Source organism: Pomacea canaliculata, linkage group LG3, assembly GCF_003073045.1.
Source record: "Pomacea canaliculata isolate SZHN2017 linkage group LG3, ASM307304v1, whole genome shotgun sequence".
Lineage (NCBI taxonomy): Eukaryota > Metazoa > Mollusca > Gastropoda > Architaenioglossa > Ampullariidae > Pomacea > Pomacea canaliculata.
In genome coordinates this window covers 10,877,157-10,900,833 of record NC_037592.1, presented here as the reverse complement: position 1 = coordinate 10,900,833, position 23,677 = coordinate 10,877,157, and the positions used below count along the sequence as shown (strand labels likewise).

The window sequence follows — 23,677 nt, the reverse complement described above, 5'->3', positions numbered from 1 at the left end:
TTTTATGCCACTTACATATCAGTATAATTTGCTTGTACCTCTTTTTGGTTTCACATTATAATTCTGGATTTTAGGGTCAGTACCTACAAATTAAGTGATTACTTTTTTAGTATGCAGACGCCTCATATTCTTATATTTGTTCTATTTTTAGATGCCTGCAAGAAAAAGTTATCCTGAAGCTACGGATGCTGACTTGCATGCATCAACTTGGTTAGCTGGTGCTAGGGATCAAGAGAATGGCAGAAGGGAAAGGGTTGAGCACAGCCTATACGTCAGTTAATTGTTCTGGGGTGAGGACAAGTAAGCTGTGCAACTTTCTACCTACAGTTGTTAATTCTTGTACATAAACCTGCATATACTAAATCTGGATTTATATAATTATATAAAACTGTGCTGTGATTATTATTTACTCTAACCATTAATTTATCAATGCAGGATATTTTCACCCGATCCAATAAGGAGACTGTGTTGTGGTAAATTCAGAATCATTTATATGTTTACAGTTCTTTTCTAATACTTCTAAAATTTCTTGAACATAATTGTGTTTTCAAACATGTGTTTGATGGTTTCCTTTTCTTAGTGATAAAGGTGCAATTTAAAATTTTAATCTGTTTTAAAAGATTGTAGTTAATACCATAAGCTGCAATCCAACCTAGAACCTTTTATAGTTAATTTCATGACTTTGATTATTTTTAGAAATGTCTATTAAAGCATCACTCTTTTTTGACAGCAATTCAGTTCATACTTATCATTTGATATATTGTCATAGATCTTTGAACTTTTCTTTGGGAAAATGTAATTAGTGTTAAGGAAACTGCAATTTAATTTTAATTGTTTTGTCAATGGATACATGGTTTTGCATCGTTCTACAACTATAATTAAATAACGAATGTTGCATTAATATATCAAGAGGAAACATCTTTATTATGTATGCAAACAGACAATGCTTTAAAAAAAATTTTATATATTAAAAATTTTTTTTTTTATCAGTTTGCTTTTTATCCTTATTTATGATAACATTTTTACCTTGATAAATGATAAATTGTTTATGTATACAAATGAGACAATGCTTTAAAAAAAATTGTATATTTTTAACATTATTTTTTTATTAGTTTGCTTTTTATCCTTATTTGTGATAATATTTTTACCTTGATAAATGATAAATTGTTTATGTATACAAATGAGACAATGCTTTAAAAAAAATTTTATATTAAAAAAAATTTTTTTAGTTTGCTTTTTTATCTTATTTACCTCAATAAACGCCAATAAATAACAAATCATGTTTGTTTGTTTTTTTATAACATTTTGCACTTTTGTGCACTCTTTTGCTGCTTGTTATATATATATTATTGCAAAATACACAAATTATTAATCCATTTGATATTGGTATTTTTTAGGAATTTTGGCATGTCTTGATTTAGAATATGTAAATCAGATATGCCGAAATCCTAAAAATACCAATAATCTGAAGATATAAATAGTGGGATATATATAAAAAAAAAAAGATGGGACGTACCCATGAGCCATCAGGGTTGACTAGCGGTCACAAAGGGGGAGAGAAGCGTCCACGCTTGTTTCACAGGTAAAACCGACATGACCCGTTGTTACGGCCCGGTTTCACTTTCGCTATGGGTCGGACGCCATTTTGCCACATGGCCCCCGGATACTCAAGACATGTCCCCCACCTGTAGCCAATATTCCTTTGCTGCTGGGGTTGTGACAAACGCTTCACAAAATTTGATTTATTTTTTATATCACATAGATATCAAGTTTACAATGATATTGGAAAAAATGGGGCAAGTCATTTACATCCTTCGATATCAGTCTCTCTTTTGGAGGTTACAAAGATATATCACAAACCACAGACTTCTATGATTTCTGTCAGTCTGTGTCTGTAACCTGAATCCGGGATCACAAACGTGATTCACCCACGCACGTTAGGTAACTCTAGCGTAGTGTTGATGAGTAGTCTCCCTTAAATCTCATCTTCGTTTAGAAAGTACAATCAGTATTCCTCATCACAAGACTTGGTCATGCTGCCTTAAACCTATTTTTATCTTCATATCAAGAAGTTAACAACTCCTTTATCTGTATTTGAGTATCTGTTATAATCGGGTAAGAAAATAATGTGAGATATTTGTTTTGAAGCATACTAGAACAGTTTATTTATGCTTAAGATAGCACACACTTGAATCTGTCGTCTGCCAGTTCCACAACACGAGCGACAAGGCACAACGCATAAACGCCTTCCTCAACACTGCAGGTACATCGGCTTAATTTTCTTATTCAAAAAATTTCGCAGAAATAATAGTAAAATACAATTTCGCTCCAATGAGAATGGAAAGTTTCTTAACGTAATGGAATGCACAATCTGTAATGAGTAGAATCAGTTGATTTGCCACTGCTGTACCCCATTTTTAACTACCGCCTCAGTGGTGTATCACACGGTTTTGAGCTGTTATAAAACATTTTTTTTAAAACTCTACATCAACCCCAATTTACTGTAGACGGGCCAAAAAAAAAACAACAAAACAAAACAAATAATTGTTGGCTTTTAACAATGCCAGTGACTACATTTCCATTGATCTGATAACTTCCCAATATAGAATGCTACATACTTCATATAAATATATACTAGTACTAGTACGCTGTATACTTTATTTGTCCTGTTTATTCCTGTTTCAGAGACATGATGATGGATAGTGGCAACTGTCAGATCTCTTCCGACATCACTTGACACCCCACTTGAAGACGAGACAAAACGGTCTTGCTGCACATCAGTGGCTTTTCATCTTTATGCCCTTGTCAGCAAGATGGCACTCTCACAATCTCAAGTGCCACTGACACACTTATTTGCAGAACTATCTTCCTTGGAGGACCTCAGATTTCCTCTGGAGCGATCATCAAGATTGCAGGTAAATTGTCTTGTGTTTTGCATACAGTGGGTACATATTATGTGCAGTTTTATCACCTCTCCATATCTGAATATTTTAATCAACACATCTCTATTGATTTACATTAATTTTGTTGATAATAAGTCTGGCCTTGAGAAATTCTGGGGATATTTGAACCACTTTTCATGTGGGGTTTCCATTTTTCTTTTTGAATAAAACCTAAATAAAAATCATCATTTGGATTGAAATGGCAAAGCATAGTTTCCTTTAACTTTATTTATGCCCATCTTCATGTGCACATTACTGCCTGTGTGAGAAAATTCATTGTCTTAACATAAAATTTTATTGTTTTCTAGATACCTTTTGTAAGATGAAATTTTACTCTGATAAGTTTTTTGTTTTTGTTTTTTGTTTTTGTTTTTTGCAGTATACATGCTTATCAGTGTCACAGCGATATATTGCCTTGGGATCAAACACTGGTGGTGTGTATATCTTTAGCAGAGAATCCCTGAAATACCTTCAGGTGGTGTTTGGAGATGTGGTAGGTACCAACAACAGTAGTGTCCCTTGTGTGTCTTGCATTACAATGTGTTGGCAAATGTCGTAAAACCCCATACATCGTTTAACCTATAAATGTAGCCATCGTCCTATGGCCACTTTTTTAAAAGACAAACTATAAAGAGACTAAAATACCAGATAAATGCAATGAGGAGTGTACAATAATTAGTCAAACATTATATAAAAATGATATAAATATATATTTCACTGTGTAAAGTTACCCAGTATGGAATAAGATGGATTAGTTCATTGTCAGGTAAGCATGCTGTGATAAGTTTCAGAGAAAAAGTAGGATTCATAATCATTGCCCAAAACACCATTAAAGAAAATTTCACTAGAGGAACTTTTTTTTTTAAACAGGAAGTCAGTGCAGTGACTGCAACAGCTCTCAGTCCAAATGATCAGAATGTAGCTCTGGCTGACAGGTACAGAATCTCCACAAAGCATCTTGTGAAGCTTTAGTTGAAAATACCATTAGTAAAATTTCTTGGTTGCAAGATAACAAGACTGTGGAGTTCACCCTACTTTCTACCCAATTCCAACTTACCACATGACAGCTAGTTCCCTCCCACATCCCCACTGTGAGTCTCTCTCAGTCCTGGCAAAAAACTGGATGGTAGCAGTTAGCGCCTGTCACCAATACAGTGAGAGTTGGCATCCCTGGTTTCAGCTTTCATCTTGGGCATGCTGTTCTTTCTCTGCATGTGGCATCTGTTGACAGGGCTGGCCACATTGCTGTGATATACCTTAGTTGCTGGCTCTGCGTAAAACACCAGTCTCCCCTCCTTCCCACTGTGGGTCTCCTCTCAGTTCTGGAAAAAAACTGGATGTGTATTCATTGGCCAGACAGGCCAGGATATGGGGTAAACTGATTGAGTTTGTGTCCTCCCTGTTCATTGATCAGCAATGACCAATTGGGAGCAGACAGCTGGAATTGGTAGCTAGTAGGCTGAACTCCACTTAGTCCTGTCATCTGGTACAGCAGGAAGCAGAAGTATGTGCAGTCTTACAAAATATGAATGAAGGCTTCATGGACACCTACAAATTAATATTGATTATGATGATTTTAATATATTATGTATAATGGTCAGAATATGGCCTGCTTTTGCTAAAATTTCAATCTTCTGATGTAAAGTTTGCACTGAAATGTACATTAGAACAGCAAAACTGTTACAGAGATCTATTACACACTCTTAGAGCTCTTTGTAATGCCAGTTATGTCTTCTCGTGGGATACTTCCCTAGATTCTACCACAAATCATTTGTGACAATCTGTATACAACTGTTGTTGGGAACTTTCAGTTCAGGTCAAGTCATTGTGATGGAATTAAACATTGAACGAAGGATACGCCCTGAGCGTGTTCGGCAGACAACTGATCATGTAGGAGCTACTGTGACGGCCATGTTGTGGGATAACTCTAGCTCAAGTCTGTTTGTGGCAGACAGCTTGGGCAAAGTTACTCTTATCAATGTTTCTGCATCCAAGGTGTGTACCTAGAAGTGTAGGCATGCATGTGTTCAAGTGCATTCCTATGTAGTGCATAGGTTTCTGCTGTCAGTTTGAAACAGAAACTTTTAAGTTTGATATATAAAAGGAAAGGGGGAGACACAGGCAGCAGTGAAAGATGTGAGATGATGTGGGATACAAAGATGGTGTGAGGACAAAGGAGGGGGTAAAAATGTTTGTATATATTACAAAAATATGGATACACATGGACATATACACATTCTTTATCCCCCACCTTTCCCTCCACTGCACACACACACACACAAACACATAGATACTTATAAACACATATATAAATACATGTGAACACACACACACAAATACATGTGTACATGCACTTCATCTTTCTTGTTGAGCCTCCTCAAATGGAGCTAAAGCTCTCAAATCTTTTCTGCAGGCGAAAACACTTTTCACCATTCCTTCAGAAACAATTGTTCGCCTGGACTCCAGTGTGTATCAGATGGACTGGTGGAGCAACAAGCTTCTTGTTTCTACAGTTTCTAGAACATATCTTCTTAACAACACCAGGTGCATTTTAAGGGAAAATACATGTTAGGCCATGTAGTTTCTCCTGATAAAATGGATAATGGTATATGCAATATGCAATATGGAATACATTTTGGATTATTCAAGATTGTTTTGATTATCGATGAAGTCATTATTTCAGATTAAGCATCCTTTCATAAACTCTTGTGAAATTTTGTAGAAAAAATTAACTATGAAGTAATATACTGTTAAGTAAGGCATCACATGCGTTTTGGGCTTCATTCTCCTGGATATTTTGGTAGCTATTGGTGATTCCTTCCAATAGATGCGAGTAGACTCCAGAATTGTGTACAGGCATGTGGAACAGGCAGCATCACTCACTTCAATTTTGGAGTTTGAGTAATTTCAGTGCCTCATCATTCTTCAAAAAAGAAAAAAATCAAATTTAGTTTTAAAACTATTTTTGCTAGCCAAGCATTTTTGTGGGTTTTATTCTAGAGTTTTTTTCAAGTATCTAATGTTGATTGCATTGGTGAATATGTTAACTATCTCTGAATGAAAAACACATTAGTCTTATTGGTGATATGTTACAATCTTTTTGATGATGTCATCTGTAGTTTGCTGTGTTGTGTTTCCTTGCAGACATCAGTTTTCACAAATTGGGCAGAAGTCAAGGTAAAAAATGTTTTCCTTATCTTGCTTTCACTTGTGTTTGATATTTTCTAGCCAGTTTTATTATTGAAGTGTATTGGGCATATGTAAACATCTGTATGTACCTGTTTATGTGATTTGTAAATCGGGACCTTTTTGAGAAACATCTCAAAACAAGGAAAAAGTTATCATAGAATGTGTATATAGGATTCACATATAGGGTATGTGTAAAGGATTCATCATAGGATATGTATGATACATGTATAGGGTATTATATCGGAGATGTATAGGATAAGTGTAAAGTCCTCTTAAATTGTGAGAGGAAGTTTAAAAAGAGTGTTCATCAATTAAGACTTTGATGTAACCATTCATTTTTGTGTGTGTATTGTTAGGGATGGAAAGTTTGGTGCCTGCTTTTTCATAGAGCCCAGCTCCAACTATGCTGTCATCTACTGTGCTCGTCCTGGTTCCCGCATGTGGGAGGTTCGATCATTAAGTTCATATCTTACACACAAGATTGGACATGTATTTGTGCATGCAGTGTATGAAAATCCACACATGTACATCTGTGGATTTATGCATTAATACAAGCATGCATTACAGATACTGACTTTATATCAATGAAGTACTTAATGTTTGGTATGATTGCTGTATTTAGAATGGAGGAATTCAAATTATTGGGAAGATCATGGTAAGGCTTTGAAGAAAGGTTTAAAATAACTGAGTAAATGGAAGGAGATACACCATTAATAAATAAAATAGAGAGGTGAAGATCAAGAAAAAATATATATTACTGCAGGTGGATTTTGAGGGAAATGTGCTGAACACGCATCAGTTTAAACAGAGTTTGGCTACTCATCCATCACCCATCATTTCACAGAGGTGAGTACAAACATCAGTCTCAGTAGAGTTGAATGCTACTCATCAACTGTTCTTAAAGGTTTATTAGTTTCAGGTGTTTCCACAGCAGTATACCTACCCAGGTATACCTCTATAGCAGGAATTCAGACTCAAATTTATTCTCTTACATCAGACTTTGAAAAGTCTCTTATGCCAGCACTTGATTTATTTTTGGCAGTGTGAACCTGGAGGAAGCACTGCTTAGTCCATCCTCTGCTCCTCAGTCTGTCAATTTTCAGAAAATGTTTCGACTTGGGTGAGTCTAAAGCTTGCATAGCAAATAACTGAAAAATATAAAAGTGTGAGGGGCACTTTTGGAACTTGGAACACTCCAGGGCCCCTTACACTTTTATGTTTTTAGTTATATTTCTTAAAGAAAATCTTGAGACCTAAGGAAGAAATTATTTTACCCTTTTCAGTACATTTCAAATAAAAGTGTGTTTTGAAAAAAAATATTCTTTACTCATTTTATTTATTTTAAGTGTGTGGACTTATTTTAATAAAAAAAAACTAATGTTATTTTTAAGCTACATAACCACAGTTTTGTCTTATCTAGCTTGCCGATCTCGTAAAATTTGGTTGAGCTTGTATTCGTGTATTTTTTCAAAGAGAATTTATCTTAACATGGAGCAGCCATGGTTTCTATGTGTTTGACCCTGTCAACGTCAAGGTTGTTCTCTGGATGGATGCTTTTAAAGGTAAAGAGCATGTTTAGGGATCGATGATTGCTTATATTTCTTAACATTTAGTGGAGTTCTTTGAGTAATTTTAATGTTGCATCTTTTAGGTTATTTTTAACAGTGATTTTTTGCAATCGTGATTATAGACAATTAGCATGCTTATGCTCAATGTCCGTAGAAGTTTCAGATGATTTTATAGGTGAGTGTAGGATGTTTGTTGAAGGCAAGAAAAGCAGATAAATGAACATCCGGGAGAAGACAGCACAGATTTTTTAGATAGTACATCTAAATGTTGGTGTGAAGAACAATAACCACAGTTTGCAAAATTGCTGTCATGAATTAATTTCCTAAGATGAAAAAACTTATATTTGGACATGAAAAAGGTGTGGCTAGTTGAGGTATAGTTCTATTCTTCTTCTTAAGAGCGTACCTTTTGTTTTTCTGTAATTTTTTTTCAATAGTACCTTATAAGAATTTTTGAGAATCCTTTGTTTCTTTTCAGGTGGCATTTCCGATATGTGTGTTGTGAAAAATGAAGTATATATTTTCCTCGAGTCCCAGGAAGTACGACGCCTTGTCTTTCTTCCCATCTTTCTGCTTGTGCTCAGCACTTACCAGCCCACACGTTGCACATTAGCTGCCAGACTGCTTCTTTACATGGAGAACTTTGCACTCCGGCCTTCTTTGCTGAAGCGCATCAAAAAGGAACTAGTTCCTCAGCTCACATCACTTTTGATAACTGAGGGACATTTAGCTCTTGCTGAGAAAATTTCTGTAAGTCATGAACTAGAAAAAAGAATTAAAATACACTAGTAGGAAAATATCACAAGGATAAGACATATTGTATAAAGGGATAGTGTAAGTCTGTATGTCTTAGGAAAATAATAAAGTTGTCTCTCTTGCTTATGGTTTATTACGCCCACCTATTTGTCAATCAGTCTGTCATCTCTGTCTCTTTTCAACACATACATAAGTGGGGGTATGCAACAATGCAACAAAATCTTTGTTCTTTTCATTCCTATCCCACTCGATATACCACTAACAGTGCACACTGCTGTTGCTATATTGTAACTCTGTTATTTACTTTATCTTTCTGGGGATCCACTACCATAGGGAATGCTGGAAGACGTCAGTGTGAGCTCTGGTGACTTAGACATTACACAGGAAGAGAGGGTTAACTACCCACAATACAGCACCCAGCTGTCTGGCATTGTGGTTGTTAATGATGGCAGCATCACAAGTCAAGAGAAAGGGTTGTATGGAGGAGTGTCACACCTGTCAATTTCACACAAGAAAGAAGAACAGGTGAGCATGTGTCTGTGTGTCTGAAGGTAGTTTGAAGCTGTCTAATGTGTCGAAAGCAGTGGACAGATCAAGCATAGACAGTACTTATATTTGATATTACTATAATATATGATAACTATTATTGTGTTTGTGTTATCCATAGATCAGTTCATGCATCAAGAACTTAGTAATGAATAATGAAGGCATATAGGTCAAACACATAAATATGCATTCTGTTCTGAACTTCCTCTGTCTCTTCTCTTGTATTCACACTCTTATCACCCCATGATATAGCCTTAGTTGCTGGCACAGCATGAGCACTAACACACACACTTATCACTCAGTCTCATTCATTCTTTCCTTCAATATAACATTTTTTCCCATGAAAAGATAAGCTAATAATAAAATAGACTTAATAGGTTTATTGCTTTTCTTCTTTTAGAATCAGAACAGCAAAGTGAGAACAGGAAAGAAATACTCAAATGGAAAACATCCGACCCAGATCCCTCATCTGATCCTCCTAGAACACACATATTACAGAAGTACAATTCTGTAGATGATTGCACTGAAGACAGTGTTGATAGTGAAGTAAACAACAACTTGGATCAGGTTGTTGACAAAATCTCAATGGTGATGACAACAGCAATCAAGAGAAAGTGGGAGGTAATCATGTTGACGATATTGACTGTGATAGCTTGTTGACAGACAGCTTAGAAGCACCACTTAACAACAGTTATAAGTGTGACTCATTAGAGGAAAGGCTTTCACCTATGGATCTGGAGAGGGATTTGCAGTCTGAAGAAGAACCTTTCATTAAGGCTGCTGCTTGGGAAGAGCATTCTGACAACAGCCAAGACAATGTGTTTGAAGACAGTAAGCTAGGAAGTGATACAGAGCAGGTTGTGTCCCATCCAAGATTATCAATCTGATTTTAAGAACAAAAATGGAAAGGAAAGTGGTGAAATAGACTTGGAAGGGGAAACTCAAAGAACAAATGCTGATGTTATGACAGAGAGTTATCCTCCCCATGTGAAAATTTCTGAAGGAGCAGAAATAGATCCTGCTGCTTTGGAAGTGCATTCTGGCAACAGCCAAGACAATGTGTTTGAAGACAGTAAGCTAGGAAGTGATACAGAGCAGGTTGTGTCCCACCAAGATTATCAATCTGATTTTAAGAACAAAAATGGAAAGGAAAGTGGTGAAATAGACTTGGAAGGGGAAACTCAAGGAACAGATGCCGATGTTATGACAGAGAGTTATCCTCCACATGTAAAAATTTCTGAAGAAATAGATGCTGCTGCTTTGGAAGAGCATTCTGGCAACAGCCAAGACAATGTGTTTGAAGACAGTAAGCTAGGAAGTGAGACTGAGTATGAATTGTCCCGACAATATTATCAGTCTGATTTTGAGAAAAGAAATGAAAGGGAGGATGGTGACATAGACTGGGAAGGGGAGAGTCAGGAAACAGATGCCAGTGGCATTACTGAGAGTTATCCTCCACAAGTAAAAATTTCTGAAGAACAGTGATTCTAGAGAGAACACATTCTTTGCCTAGTCTGCATGAGAATGAAGCCAACATTACCTTTGCTGAGAGAGATTCAGAAGATCAACTGCATCATAATGGCTTCAATGCAGAGACTGAAACAAGCCAAGCCACAACTGGAGAAGCAACTGCAGGTGAGCATTGCATTACTTCATTTATTTATTAATAGACAACAGAGTTCCACAACATCAGTGTACAGACATTGTCTTTTGCTATGTCTAAAGCAGATGAGCTTTTTTGGGGCTACTTGTGCTAATAGGTCAGGAGCTGCTTAGTGTTCCTGATATTTTTCTAACTGAAAGGAAAAGAAATTTTAATAAAACTTCTTGTGTAGTAAATATAATACAAATAATTTGGAAAAAATTTACAAATCATTTGTATTGTTAAAGCAAATTATCATCTACATAGAGAATTTTGTAAGCAAATTTTTTTTTTAAGTCTTTGTCATCATACTTGTGTAAAAACCATCAGGACAGACTAAGTGTTGATTTCCAAGTTCATTATGGTTTTGGCATGAAGTTTTTATTTATTTGTGTGCTTTTATTTTACTATTTTGGTGTTGTCCTAAAATATAGGTTTTCTTTTAAAAGAGAAATGAATGGAAAAAGTAAACTGAGTGTTTTCAACTAATCAGCAATATTTTGTAACAGAAAAACAAAGGGCAACAGGATTCAGGTGAAAAAGAGAAAAAAGTGCGTGCAAATGAGGTGATCATTTCTGGCAGTGGTCCAGGTGAGGTTTATTCTGTATGTTTATAGTGAAATGGTTGATCAAATAAATTGACAACTTTTCATATCTGCTTGTTTACCACTGAACAAATTCTTTTTGTACAAAATGAAAGTCTTAAAAATGTATAATTATCCTATTATATTATCCATAAAAGTATTATACAAGAACTGAAAGCATGTTCCTTTTCAACCTGTGTGCAAGATAAGTGTCCATTAGAAATTATGGGGTAATTCTATTGAAATAAGCCTGCTGCCATATTTTTGTATCTCATCCAATGAATAGTTTTTCCCAGTATTTTTTGAATTAATTGCTGAAGATCTCATTTTTAACTAAATCAGAAATAACAGAAAAGATACCATGAAGTTATAGTGTAGGTCAGATATTTTTCTCTTGTAGTTTTGGTATTGTGGTTTAACATTTGTTAAGATTCTTATGTTATTTGGATGTGCAACAAAAGCAGATTCCATCTTTCTGTTGAAGATGGAATACAGCGGTCATTAAGCACTGGTACCTTGAAGCAAAAGAAGAAAAAAGAAAGACGTAAGTATTGCAAAATGTACTGCATTGTTCCATTTCTAGCACTTCTGAACTTCATACTACCTTCTCCAGCCTGTTATTAAATGTCAGAAATCTAGCCATATTTTAGTGAAAAGCCCACCTCCATTACCAGGTAATTTGCTAGCACAAAGATAAAGATAGCAGACATGTAGTAACATTTGTGTCTTCTCTGTTTTCAAGAACTGGAGCATGGGCGATCATTAGAATCTATTGAGGACATTGCACAAGACCACGGACTCTACATCCAGACTGATAAGCTAAATGCATCACACATTAACAGCATTGAAGAAGAAGATGGAAAAACTGACAATGAAGTGCCAAGCATACCGTCTGTTCAGGCCTGTAGACACAGTGCACAAGATACTAATGTGCCTCTGGAAGCAAACCAGATTTCATCTATTGAAGATTCTTTGGTAAAAACTCCATCAGTTTTAGATGATGAAACTACGTCAAAGAGTGATTCTGGTTTTGCCAGTCCTATGGACCTTCAGCAGCAGAGACTGGAGGTCGATGAAGTTATACCTCCTTTGATTCAGCGGCTGTCTGCCATGGGGGTGGCTCCTATGGCTGGTGCACTGGAGACTGACACCATGAGTGCTCCAGAGACATCTGTACGAGGCCTTTTGGCAGGTGCAACTCGCCATGGCCGTAATCTTCTCTCAGTCAAAGACAGGTATAAATTCAAGTTCATTTTATTTTTTGTAGTTCTGTTCCATTTCATCAATACCAATCTGCAAATACAGCTTTGATAACTATGTTAAATGGGAAGAATTAGAAAGCATTTATGTGGTTGAAAAGAATGTTTGCAGATCAGTTTACCAGAGAAAAAAGTCCGCACTGATATAAAGGTCATTGTCATGTCACATGACTAGCTTGGTGTCCTCAACATTATCTCTCTTATTGCAGAGTTTCCTCAAAAATCAGTAATACCACCAAATCCTTGATCAAACGGGTAAAGGAAAAAAACCTGTTGCCATCACGATCCCCATCTGGCAGTCCACCTTCTGGAGTGAGTGTTGTTCAATGTCTTGAAGGAGGAGAAATGTGTGTATGTTGCTCAGTGTTCTTAAGGGTGTGTATGGGGTGAGTGTTGTCCACTGTTCATAGGGTGTGTGTATAATATTTACATTAAGGTCAAGTGAAGTGGTTTTTTTTTTCAAATGACTGGTTAAACCCAGACTATTTTCTAAAATCTGGTACACTCTTCCTCTCACTTCTATTCTTTATATACATTTCTATTTTCTATATACAAACACCCATTCATTTATTCATCTCTTAACTGGTACCAGTTGATAAATGGTTATGCTGGTCTGCCAGTTCTAGATGTTGAGGCAAACAACTGACTAGACCAGGGGTGGGCAATTAATTTTCCCAAGGGGCCGCATGAGAAATTGGGATGGTTTTAGAGGGCTTTCTTGGCTGGCTGATTGGTACTGTTGTTTTGGCACTGTTGACTGTTTCCTTTCATTGAATAGATATGAGTAATTTTATTGTAAAGTACTTTGAATCCAGTTGATGCTGGATAAAAGTGCTTTATAAATGCTCATTAGTATTATTAGCTTTACCCAATTATGAAAACAACATGCAGTACTCTAGACTAATACTGTTAAAAATAGTAAATAACTAACTTTAAAGAGACTGCAGTAAACATAACAAATGGGGAAAGCATGATTTGCAACATTACCTTTGGAATTATTGGGTTTTGTGTATGGTTTGTGTTCATGTATATGGGTGTTTTGCAACTCTTGTTACAGAATTATTTAAACCTGCCATCACCACATGCAGAGGTAGCAGGAAGTGTGGCTCACACATCCACAGTGCGGCGTTCTGGCACAGCTGAAGACAGTGATAATCTTGATCCTGAAGCCAAGGTTGATCTTGCATCCTTCTGGTCTAAGACAGTGCAGACACAGAAAGAACTTGAAAAGCCAAATATCCTTTTGAATGCAGAACGCTTGAAACTTGTTTTAAATTCATGGGCTTATGAGCTTAACAAGGCCTTGCTGACCTACCACAACGAAAGTTATAAAAAGCTAGAAGAGAAGATGAAAGAAGGGGAAAATTTGGAAGAAACTGGAAAATCTTCAGAGAAGACATATATAGATGATCAAATGACTAAGAAAGAGATTGGTGAAACTAGTGGCCTAATAGAAATTACAGAAGAAGGAATAAAAACCATTTCAACTAATAAAGAGGCATCTAAAGAAAGCCAGGAAGATACCGAATTGGTCTTTGCTACTGAAAGTGAACAGAAAATACTTGATCAGTCAAAGCTTGGAGGAGAAGCAGTAGATGTCATTCAGATTAAAAGTGTAGAAGATGGTGGACCACAGTCAGGCATGTCTGCATCACCAAAACTTGTGCATGTTGTCAGGAGAAACACAGACCCTTCATTGGTGGAGGTCAAAACTGAGAGAAATAAGTGGAGTGTTGAAAGGGATTCTGAGACAGGTGTGCTGATGAAGGACTGGTCGGAAGTGTGTCACACCCATGATCCTTTCCACTTCAGCCAGCAGAAGCACATGACAGTCTCTGCACTGGCCTTGCACTGCCTGAGAGCTGGGTGTTTTGGAAATATTCTATCAGTTTTTCCTTCTCAACTAGCAGGGCCAGAAACAATCCATTCAAACCCAATGTCATCCTTCTCTTCTGCTTGCACAAATAGTAAACCAAGTTTTCAGTTTCACGATGGAGATCCATTGCCTTTTGCAGACCAGTCATTAAACCTAGCATCAGATCAGAATTCTTGTAATCATAACTTCTCTGGGTCAAATTCTACTCCATCTGACCTCTATGTTTCAAAATTGTCTGAAGGAGGTTCATCCGGTGATAAGGAAGTGTCTCAGGAAGGACTTGCACCTGATGAAGGTGCCAGCCAGGCAGATAGCTCAGCCTTGGACATGTACAAAACTGACTTGAACCAGGATTTAGCAAATAAAGATTATAATGAAACTTCAGCAGATGCTGAAACAAGTCTTGTAACCAACAGTGCAGATCAACAAGAACACAAAGACATGGAGCGTGCATTGTTTGTGCAACTGCATTACCATTTGTTACCACACTGGCGTGTCAGACGACTTGTGACTGAAACAGAGGGAGATGATGTGTATCACACATGGTGTTCTCTAATCACCTGCTACAAATGTGAGTGGTGCTTTTTGAAAAAAAATGCTTGCTTATTTGAACTTGATGCATTGATGATGTTATTTTACAGCTACAGAATATTAATATTAATGAGTTCCACTTTATAACACATATTAACTTCTGCCTTTTTCCATTTTCAAGGGCAATTATTTTTTAAAATAGGTAAATCTTATGCATACTTGGGTGATTTAAATTGTCACATTCTGAATGTTAAAATTACAAGTCTTCTTATTACACTTTATTAAATGACACAAAAATGGAAGCCATAGTGCTCAGAGATAACAACTAAGAGCTGCATGATAGGCATTGATTAGGAGAACCACTTGACCTTGTTTACAAACATGGTGGTTTGCAGCCCTTGGCAAGGGAGACATTGTGTGGGTGAAGCTCAGTGAGAGGGACGTGACAGGAGCACTTGATTATCTCAGGTCTGGCATTCTGCCCCATAAACTTTCCTTTCTGGGCCATTTAGCCAGGTAAATAATAAACAAAGGCACTCAGTCCTATTTGATGACACACATGGGTGCATACTGACAGTAAATGGATGCATATATAGGTGGAAAATAATGGAGGCAGTGCTTAAATCGTTTTTTATGGCAAGATGAAGGATGCATAAATGTAAATACAAAGTTTTGAATAGTTTTTCATGTAATGGATGCGGTGCTTGAATCCTTTTTTTATGGCAAGATAAACAATGCTGAGTGGAATGACTTTTTTGGAAAGAGGCATGTTAAGCAAATGAGTGTCACTTTCATATATTTCCCACATTCATTATAATTGTAATAATGTAAAACTTATTCTGCATAATAATTAGCCTATTTATAATTAATATGTATAATTAAAATGTAAATTATGCAAAACAGAAGTGTCCTTTCAAATCTGTAGTGCTTTTGCATTGAGTCCTCTACGAGTCGTGGAGTTTGCAACAGAAGTGCCAAGACAGGTGACCCTGAGAGATGTGCTTTACCTGTGTCGTCTGCTAAATAAGCCACGTCTGCAGGTGGTCACCCGGTACCTGACACTTTTCTTGACCCCGGTGGTAGAACATAAAAGGTATTAAATAGAGACCAGTAATTTCTTTTTGTATCAGAGCATCTTTTAGAAACAGTCTGTTCATTTCAGGAGCATTAAATATCTGGTTTATTGCATCAACAATGTTTCTTTTTCTAGAAAAGATAAAGGTGTTTTAGAAGTTAAAAGAAAAAGCAATCTATGGACCACTTTATGGTTTGGCCACATTGAACACTTGTCATTAAAGTTTCATCTGTTGTATGGAAATATTGCATTTAGTACATATTTCATAAGTGAATTCTTGCATCCAAGCAGAAGCATATTAACAGACATGGACATGTTTTCTCGCATGTGTATGCATTGTGTGTGTGCATTCACACTAACTTACACACACACACACACCTCTTGATAATATTTGTGCTTAATAAAAGTTGTGATAGTAAATTTGGTTTATGTTTTGGTTCTTGGGTCCTTTTCATGCTAAACAAAAAAATTAAATTGACAACAATCACATTTATATTTGACAAGTGTTTCTCAGGTTTTACACAGTCAATACACTTCATCCTCAAGGGTAATTATTTAAGTCATCATTATTTTCTTACAGACTTAATGGGGATAACTTGTTACTATCTGTGCTATCCACAGACTTGAGGTAGTTCAGCAAATGTGCAAGATGCTGGAAGCCAAGCAAGTAGTGCTGGAATGTTTGTTGAGTCTTCATACTGCTCAACAATCAGTTACCACCACTGAGGGCTTCTTCAGTGGAGGTGCAGACAGTTCTAGATTACATCCAAATGATGTTGAAAAAATGCTGAGTGCGGTGTTGTCATTGGTGACAGATTCTGAGTTGCCTTATATGCTGGATATGTGCTGGCATCACAGGTAAAAATATGAGTATTTTTTAGTACTTATCACATTTTCTCTAGGTGGTGTATCTTCGTGTGCACACATACATTCACAGTTGAGATTATGTGTTAAATGTTAAAATGCCCTGCTTCCTGTGATTCAGGGTGTCACTGTCATATTTGACAGGTTAGTCATTAATATTTAATGTTGCCGCCAGCCAAAACTGAGTCTTAAAGCATTAGAAAATCTGTACAGTTGTCAGAAAAAATTCTCACAGTCATTGTAGCATGCATGGCCATGTTTTCTTTGGAACTGAATGGCTCGTGATAATCTATTTTTATCTACTGCAGGCACTGGGGAGGTTGTTTGAAACTCCTGACCCGCAGTGACCAGTGGAAACAGGCACTGCAGCTTATAATTGAGCTCAATGATCTTAGTTTGCTGGACGGGACTAAAGATTATGGTAATCATGTAGGACTAATAATGCAAGAAATAAGATAATGTGCTTAAAACTGTAGTGGAAAGAAATGTTCAGGTTAAATTCTAAGGTGTAGAAAATGTGACATGTACTCCTTCAAATGTTCAGAAAGTAACAGAGCTGAGATGTCTTATGCATTGCATTGTTTAGCCTCCAGGTTATACCTGCTTACTCTACATTCCACATATGCTTATTTTATGCATCATATATGCTTACTTTACATAACTACATATGCTTACTAGAATGACAGAGACCCCACATTTATGACAGGGTTCATGCCCCGCAGCATAGATGAATGGAGATACCTGCTGCAGCTGTATCGTGAGAAGAGTTATATTCGGGGTCAAACATCACCTGTGTTCAGCGGCCACAAGGTCGCTGGCACCAAGCAGGAGCCACCTCCATTCCACAGTGTGCAAGGTTAGTAATGAGAGCAGTAACATGCTGTAGAGACTGTTAGTGCTGATGAAAATATTGCCTATGAAATATACAGAGCATTCATCAGCATGTAGGGTAGTCTGCCTGTAATATCACATATTTTCTATACAGTTCTATTCGTTTACTTACGCAAGTTTGTTTTTTTCTTCATGTCCCATTTGACATGAATATATGGAGTTGTCTTGACTAGCTACCTTACTTCCAGCTGTCCACAGAGCCTTATTTTATTATTACAGATGAGAGAAAGGTTCCAGAGAGAGCAGCCAGAAATGTCTTCCAGGAGGAATGCTTATCCCCCAAAGGGAGTGGCACCAATTTGCAAAACAAAATGGAAGAAATTGCACACTCAACAGATACCTTATTGTCCCCAGTGGTAGATGGTGCACATGCTCCTGCAACAACTAGACCACAGAGGTCGCACAGTGCTCCGGACTTTAAAGTGTGGTCCTTATTGCAAGATGAAAAGCCACAGATGTCCAGTTCCCACCAAAGTATCAGCTGGACAGGACTGGGACTTCTGGCAGCGCGCCACATTGGGGCTTTACGTGCAGTGGAGTTGCTGGAGGGGTGTTTTGGCGATCAGGGTGATCAAGATAGTGCAGCAGGTGGCCTCAGTGAGGAGTTCTATGCCCAATGCATCGCCATCTCTGGTATCCAGAAAAGACAAAAGTAAGTGAGTGGAAGCTGAAAGAAGGAAAGAGAACAGTTTGAGTGTTAAAATTATCATATTTCTTGACATGTTTCTCTGGGTTTTTTTTCAGGTTTTTCCGATGTTTTTGAATTTTGTTTTTAGTCTAGCTGGCTGTTTTGTATTTACCTGATGCCACTGTTGCTGTTATTCTCAGGCTGGTCATTCATAACATGCTGGAAAAGGTAGACAGCTACCTGTGGGCCAAGAAACCTGTACACATTCCTCCTCAGGTAATAAATCATCAGGTGCCTTATGGAACTGCATGCATTTTCCTTCATGATAAATAGTTTCTGTGCTGTGGCATGGGAAAACAGTTAATTAGAACCAGACCATTGGTCTAATGTTAGTCACGGTCATGCTTTATTGTAGGTTTAAATCCCAAATTGTTAATTATCACCTGTCTAAACTTAGAGGTGAGATTGTGGGTGTAATAATGATCATGAAGATATAAACATAACTCGTTGGCTTTGTCCAAGCCTTGAAATCACTAGCAAAACAGGTGGACTGGGTTGCACATTTTTTTAATCATGGAGGGTTTTTATATAATTTAGTTTACCTAAAAAGGGGTTTTCTGATTATGATTATGGTGTGTTTTGTGGTCAGGTTCATTATGCTGTGATGCAAGAGAAGGCAGCACAGGAAAGTGGCAAAAGTGGAGGAGGCAATTACCAAGATTTGGTGAGTGTGGATGCTGTAACCCAGAAGTGATGTCTTTAGTGTTTGTCTCTTTAGAGTAGCCAAACGTTTCAGCTTTTTTGGACTTTTCATGGCTGTCTTCATTGCAAAATTCATTTATGGTTGAACGGGACCACCCCCTTCCCCATGCAGGCATACACATTGCCACTTGTGCATTATTTATAAAATGTTAACTCCTCTATCATGGAGAAGTATCCTGCTAAGTACTCTGGACTTCAGACTTTACTTTTGTTGCATTGTCACATTGACATCTAATATTTTAGCAAAGGGTCTGTGATGGTTTACTGAGGACAGTGACAGCAGAATTTTGAGGGCTGTCTGGAATATTTGGTGAGAAAAGTATGCTGTGTGCTATGAACAGTGGTAATATGTTAATACAGTGTGGTGTGTTTGTGTGTGTATGTGTGATGGTACATCTCATTCTATGAGTTGTCTTGCTTATGCATGTTTTGCAGTTTGCAAAGCTATCCAGTGTCCCTTTGTCAAATTTGCCATTAGCAGAAGATCCAGATTGTCACTGGGGAGTCGTTACCAACATGAACAGGTGAGCTGTTAAAATAGGTCTTTTGTGGTTAGCATAAGAGTTGTGTAAGTCATATTCTGACACATTTTCCCCTAAAAACTCCTAACTTTAAAATAGGAAGTCTTTTTTTTTTTAAATTTTGGAACACAGATTCAGGTCTTAATGCCTACATACTGGACACTCAATAACTCACATCCTTGTTGCAGCTTGTGTCAGATTTGTCAGGTGAACGTTACAGAGACCGTCTCCCATATGGAACCTGGGGTACTTGTGTTCCGATGTGGTAAATATAGTTTCCTTATTTTTAGAACAGGCCATGTTCATTCTTCGAAACCTGTGTATTTGTATTTATAACAGTTTTAGAACTTGACATCAGTGTATCAATAACTAACCACCAACCACCACCCCTGCTCTCGCTCTCATGCACATGCACTTCCCTTCCCCCTTGCCACACACATATTCCCACCTCCCCAAAAACCCATCTGTATATGAACCATACTTTCAATTATGCACTCTCTTTCTGTTTAAGTAAGAGACTGCATCTGCCTACATTTGAATAGAAGACTAGTCCTTGTCTTGATCACAAAATCTCTTTGGGCATGTCTTGCAGGTCACGTTTTTCACAAGTTCTGTGTTCCTGATCAAGTGTGTCCTCTGTGCTAGTCTGACATTCCTGACACTCAAGGTCATTTGTGGCGGGACCATGTGCAACAATTCTTATTCAAAGGTGTTCATATCTTCACACGCTAACGTGGTGCTACAGTGCAGCTAATATTAAAGTACGTCACCTAAGCACATTGTGATGAAATATTATTTTTAGAATTATCTTTTTTAAAGGTGCCTTTACTGAAATAGCTTACAGAGTATTCCATCTGGTCATTCCTTGATGCCAAGCCAGAGTTTTTCTCTGATTATGCACGATGAAATCCGCAAATTTGTTCATGTTCTTTCCCAGACCATTTAGTATCAATGGTATGCTTTGAAATTACAGTCCTTGCTACCATTCAAGGTTAGTGCCAAAATGTGACAAGAAATATTTATTTTGTTATCATTGAGGAAGACATATCGAAATCAGAGAATTGCCAGATTGATGTGGCCATAGGAATATCTACAGATCATAAATGTTGTTGAGATGTCAGAAATGCACTAAAAAGCAGACAGGCAGGAAATATTAAATATTGATATTAATGGCCAAGACATTTGCTTATTGTGCTCTTGTGACTGTCCATAAACTAGTTGCATTGCCTGTAGCACTAGTCTTGTTTGTAAAGCACAACTTTTAAGCCTACCAGTAATCATTAGTTCATAAATGTGGCTTTGTATTTTATTTAGGTATCAGCATTTTGATTTTCTCTAAGTGGGAAACTGTGTGTGTGGATCTGTTGTTACAGTTGTATGATGAAATCATATATCACAGTATTATTTTTCACTCTCCTAAAATTTGTATCATTCAATTTCATGAAGTTACTTTGTGAACTGCATAGCTGAATGTTTTTTGCTAAAAATTCCCAGTGACTGTGAACACTTGTTAACTGTGCACACTTGTTTTGCTGTGCACACTTGTTACTGCCTTCATTGATGATTTTTACGTGGGGAGTTTTGGAGGCTTTTTGAGAAACAGGTGTATTTTATTAGTTGCTAGCCAAGGTACATATGTAAAGACAGAATCTTTGATAACTAGGTGTGAAGTAGTATGTATATCTTTGATAGTATACCAAGTGACATATTAATTAAGGACTGCTGAGTGATTGACCTAGAATTTGTTATACATTGACATCTTTGTTGTTGTTGCTTCATCCAAAGGTTGCTTGAACAATCCTCAAAAAAAAATATAGTATCACCAGTACTCTTTTTAATGACCTGATGCATCGTTCTTGGACTTATTTTCTTTTACTACAATATTTGCAGGTCAAGTTTATAAGTTGTACTTTTTTTCCACCACCTTTTAACAACTCCTATACTTTGAAAGTCCAAGCACTATCCAAAACTTATCTCCCTTTTAAGTTTCTTTTATAAATCAGGGAGGAGGGAGTGACCAGAATAATTCTGTTGAGTAGTTCTAGAGATTACAATATATGAAAATCTTAAAAATAAAATGCAGTGCCTTAATATGGTTGTGCTATGTTCAGATTATATTCCAAGACTTGTTTTACTGCTGTTGTGATCAGTATTATAAGCCAGATTAGAACTGCCTTTGCTTTTTCTGCATAATTTAAAGTGAGAATTTGAAATTTGTTCATCTGCCCCAGATATCTATACCTAGCGAATTAAAACAAAGAAAGATATTTCCCTTTTTTTCTGTGCCTTATAAGCATTTTCACATTCTCAACACTGAACAGTTACGTTCTCAGAGTTTATTTATATAACAGGGGAGATTGGAGGGACAGTGGCTTGCCCAGTCTCCCACTCCTCACCACATTACTAAACACAGTTGTGGGTTTTAGCTGATTTTAATCTCATGCCCTTTGAAACATTCACAAAGATGCTTGATCTTCTTGGTGGGGTGAAGCTCCCACCTCTGAAACTCTAGCTTGCTTCCTGTTCCACCCTCTTATCATTTCTACCTCAGATCTAGAATGTACTGTCCCCTGTTGCTATGAAGCCCCCACACCCATCTCCCTCTCTTTCTTGGAAAACCAGAGGGAGGGCACAGGGTTACTGAACATTGGCAGATCCTCTATGTGTGTGCACGCACATGTTCATGGTGGGCCCTGCCCAACCCTATGCTACCATAAGACAGTGATATCTTACTGTCTAAATGATAAAGGTGTTTGTGCTAAGAGGTATGAATGTTCCCCTAAAAATTCATAGAATTCACCAAAACCAATCCTTTTTACTAATTGAGTGATAATACGAGAAATGTGTTTCCTGAATTTTGCAACGACTGAACAGTATTTAATATTAATTTCACTATACTATTTCACTTGGGTTTTTTTTTCCTTCAAAGGAATAATGATGCATAGTGTCAAATGTTAAATACTGAAAGTTTTTAATCTTTGTTGACATGTCAAAAACTTTTAATTGCTATCATCTGTGAATTTGTATGCATGTTTTATTGACTCTGATGATGAATGGAGAGTAGGAGGGAGGTACAACCATATCTCATTCACACACAGAGTAAAAGAGATTGTAAATGCTAGTATTAATAGAAAAGGTAATGCAAGGGTGGGATGAAATGTTTTGCAACCACTTTAAAAAAATGAATGGGAAAAGATATTTTAATGAAATAAGAAGTGTATGTATCAACTATTTTTAAGGCTGCATATATTACAAAATTACCACACACTTCCTCAAGTTGCCCCACTTCTCCCTTGCTGTACTGACATCAACCCATTTATTGTCTTAAGTAGCTTGCATTGATCTGTAAATTTCGATCAGAAGAAATTTTTACACTGGTAAGAATTCAATAGCAGCATGCTGTTTGAAGTCAATGTCTGAATACTCTTCTATTTCGATGTGCACACTGAGTGAGAACTGTAAGCATATGTGATCAGGTGTGATTGAAGGGAGATAACCATGTAACTACACAAGTTTCTGATAGGACTACAAATATTACAGAGCAGGTAAAACTCATCATCCTGCCTTATTTTACTAAGTGATGTTATATGTTTTTTTCTGCACTTTGAAACTAACAAATGGCAGTTGTAAAATGTTTTGAAGCATATTAATAAAATATTTTATCACAGCAATTCTTGTTACTTCAGTATTGTTGTTTTTTGAGGATGTTGTGCTTGAGTGAAAAGTAATTTTAAAAAGTTTGGGTGTGCCTTGTGTACAACTAAACAAAACTTATATCAGCATTAGTTAAAAGACAATAACACTTTCAATATTGAATTTATAAAACCAATAAACATTGACACTTTGATAATGTTTAACACCCCAACTTTCTCACAGCTTTATTTTGTTTAAAGGTTACCTTAGCATAACAGCCTGGCTTCGCTGATAGTTTGTCATGACATGCCATTCATCCATTGGTTACCCATTTCCACCAGATCTGCTGCTGGTATTTTTGGCACAATCTGGTAGACAAAATCTGGCGTAATGCCTTTCCTCTCCCCCCT

At 36.9% G+C, this 23,677-nt stretch overlaps 2 protein-coding genes across 5 annotated transcripts; both read left to right on the top strand.

Moving 5' to 3' along the window:
- The first annotated feature begins 1,976 nt into the window (after positions 1-1,976).
- Positions 1,977-10,636, top strand: LOC112559970 (Hermansky-Pudlak syndrome 5 protein-like). Of its 2 annotated transcripts, none has more exons than XM_025231491.1 (14): positions 1,977-2,263; positions 2,686-2,915; positions 3,322-3,435; positions 3,813-3,877; positions 4,754-4,937; positions 5,356-5,486; positions 6,087-6,119; positions 6,488-6,578; positions 6,895-6,977; positions 7,174-7,251; positions 7,605-7,693; positions 8,178-8,449; positions 8,789-8,980; positions 9,402-10,636. In XM_025231491.1, the coding sequence occupies exons 2-14, from the start codon at positions 2,814-2,816 to the stop codon at positions 9,513-9,515; spliced, it is 1,548 nt and encodes a 515-aa protein (XP_025087276.1). In that variant the 5' UTR covers positions 1,977-2,263; positions 2,686-2,813; the 3' UTR covers positions 9,516-10,636. The 2 variants fall into 2 exon arrangements, with proteins under 2 accessions (XP_025087276.1, XP_025087277.1); XM_025231492.1 differs by having other exon boundaries at positions 1,996-2,115.
- LOC112559969 lies at positions 10,489-23,305 on the top strand. 3 transcript variants are annotated; one of them, XM_025231489.1, is made up of 17 exons: positions 10,489-10,636; positions 11,153-11,194; positions 11,711-11,771; positions 11,970-12,462; positions 12,696-12,798; positions 13,544-14,933; positions 15,289-15,409; positions 15,819-15,986; positions 16,590-16,826; positions 17,141-17,253; positions 17,539-17,688; positions 17,943-18,375; positions 18,552-18,627; positions 19,001-19,075; positions 19,549-19,637; positions 19,823-19,899; positions 20,227-23,305. In XM_025231489.1, the coding sequence occupies exons 1-17, from the start codon at positions 10,520-10,522 to the stop codon at positions 20,277-20,279; spliced, it is 3,798 nt and encodes a 1,265-aa protein (XP_025087274.1). In that variant the 5' UTR covers positions 10,489-10,519; the 3' UTR covers positions 20,280-23,305. The 3 variants fall into 3 exon arrangements, with proteins under 3 accessions (XP_025087274.1, XP_025087273.1, XP_025087275.1); XM_025231488.1 differs by having other exon boundaries at positions 11,153-11,234; positions 11,712-11,771; XM_025231490.1 differs by lacking the exons at positions 17,943-18,375; positions 18,552-18,627; positions 19,001-19,075 and having other exon boundaries at positions 11,153-11,234; positions 11,712-11,771.
- Positions 23,306-23,677: the final 372 nt, after the last annotated feature.

Bases quoted from the DNA above. Each gene is read 5' to 3' on its own strand.
- LOC112559970 (XM_025231491.1), top strand. From the start codon at position 2,814: ATGGCACTCTCACAATCTCAAGTGCCACTGACACACTTATTTGCAGAA. The intron at 6,978-7,173 runs GTGAGTACAAAC...TATTTTTGGCAG, and splicing joins TCACCCATCATTTCACAGAG to TGTGAACCTGGAGGAAGCAC. The intron at 7,694-8,177 runs GTAAAGAGCATG...GTTTCTTTTCAG, and splicing joins CTGGATGGATGCTTTTAAAG to GTGGCATTTCCGATATGTGT.
- LOC112559969 (XM_025231488.1), top strand. From the start codon at position 10,520: ATGAGAATGAAGCCAACATTACCTTTGCTGAGAGAGATTCAGAAGATC. The intron at 10,637-11,152 runs GTGAGCATTGCA...ATTTTGTAACAG, and splicing joins AACTGGAGAAGCAACTGCAG to AAAAACAAAGGGCAACAGGA. The intron at 15,410-15,818 runs GTAAATAATAAA...TCAAATCTGTAG, and splicing joins TTTCTGGGCCATTTAGCCAG to TGCTTTTGCATTGAGTCCTC.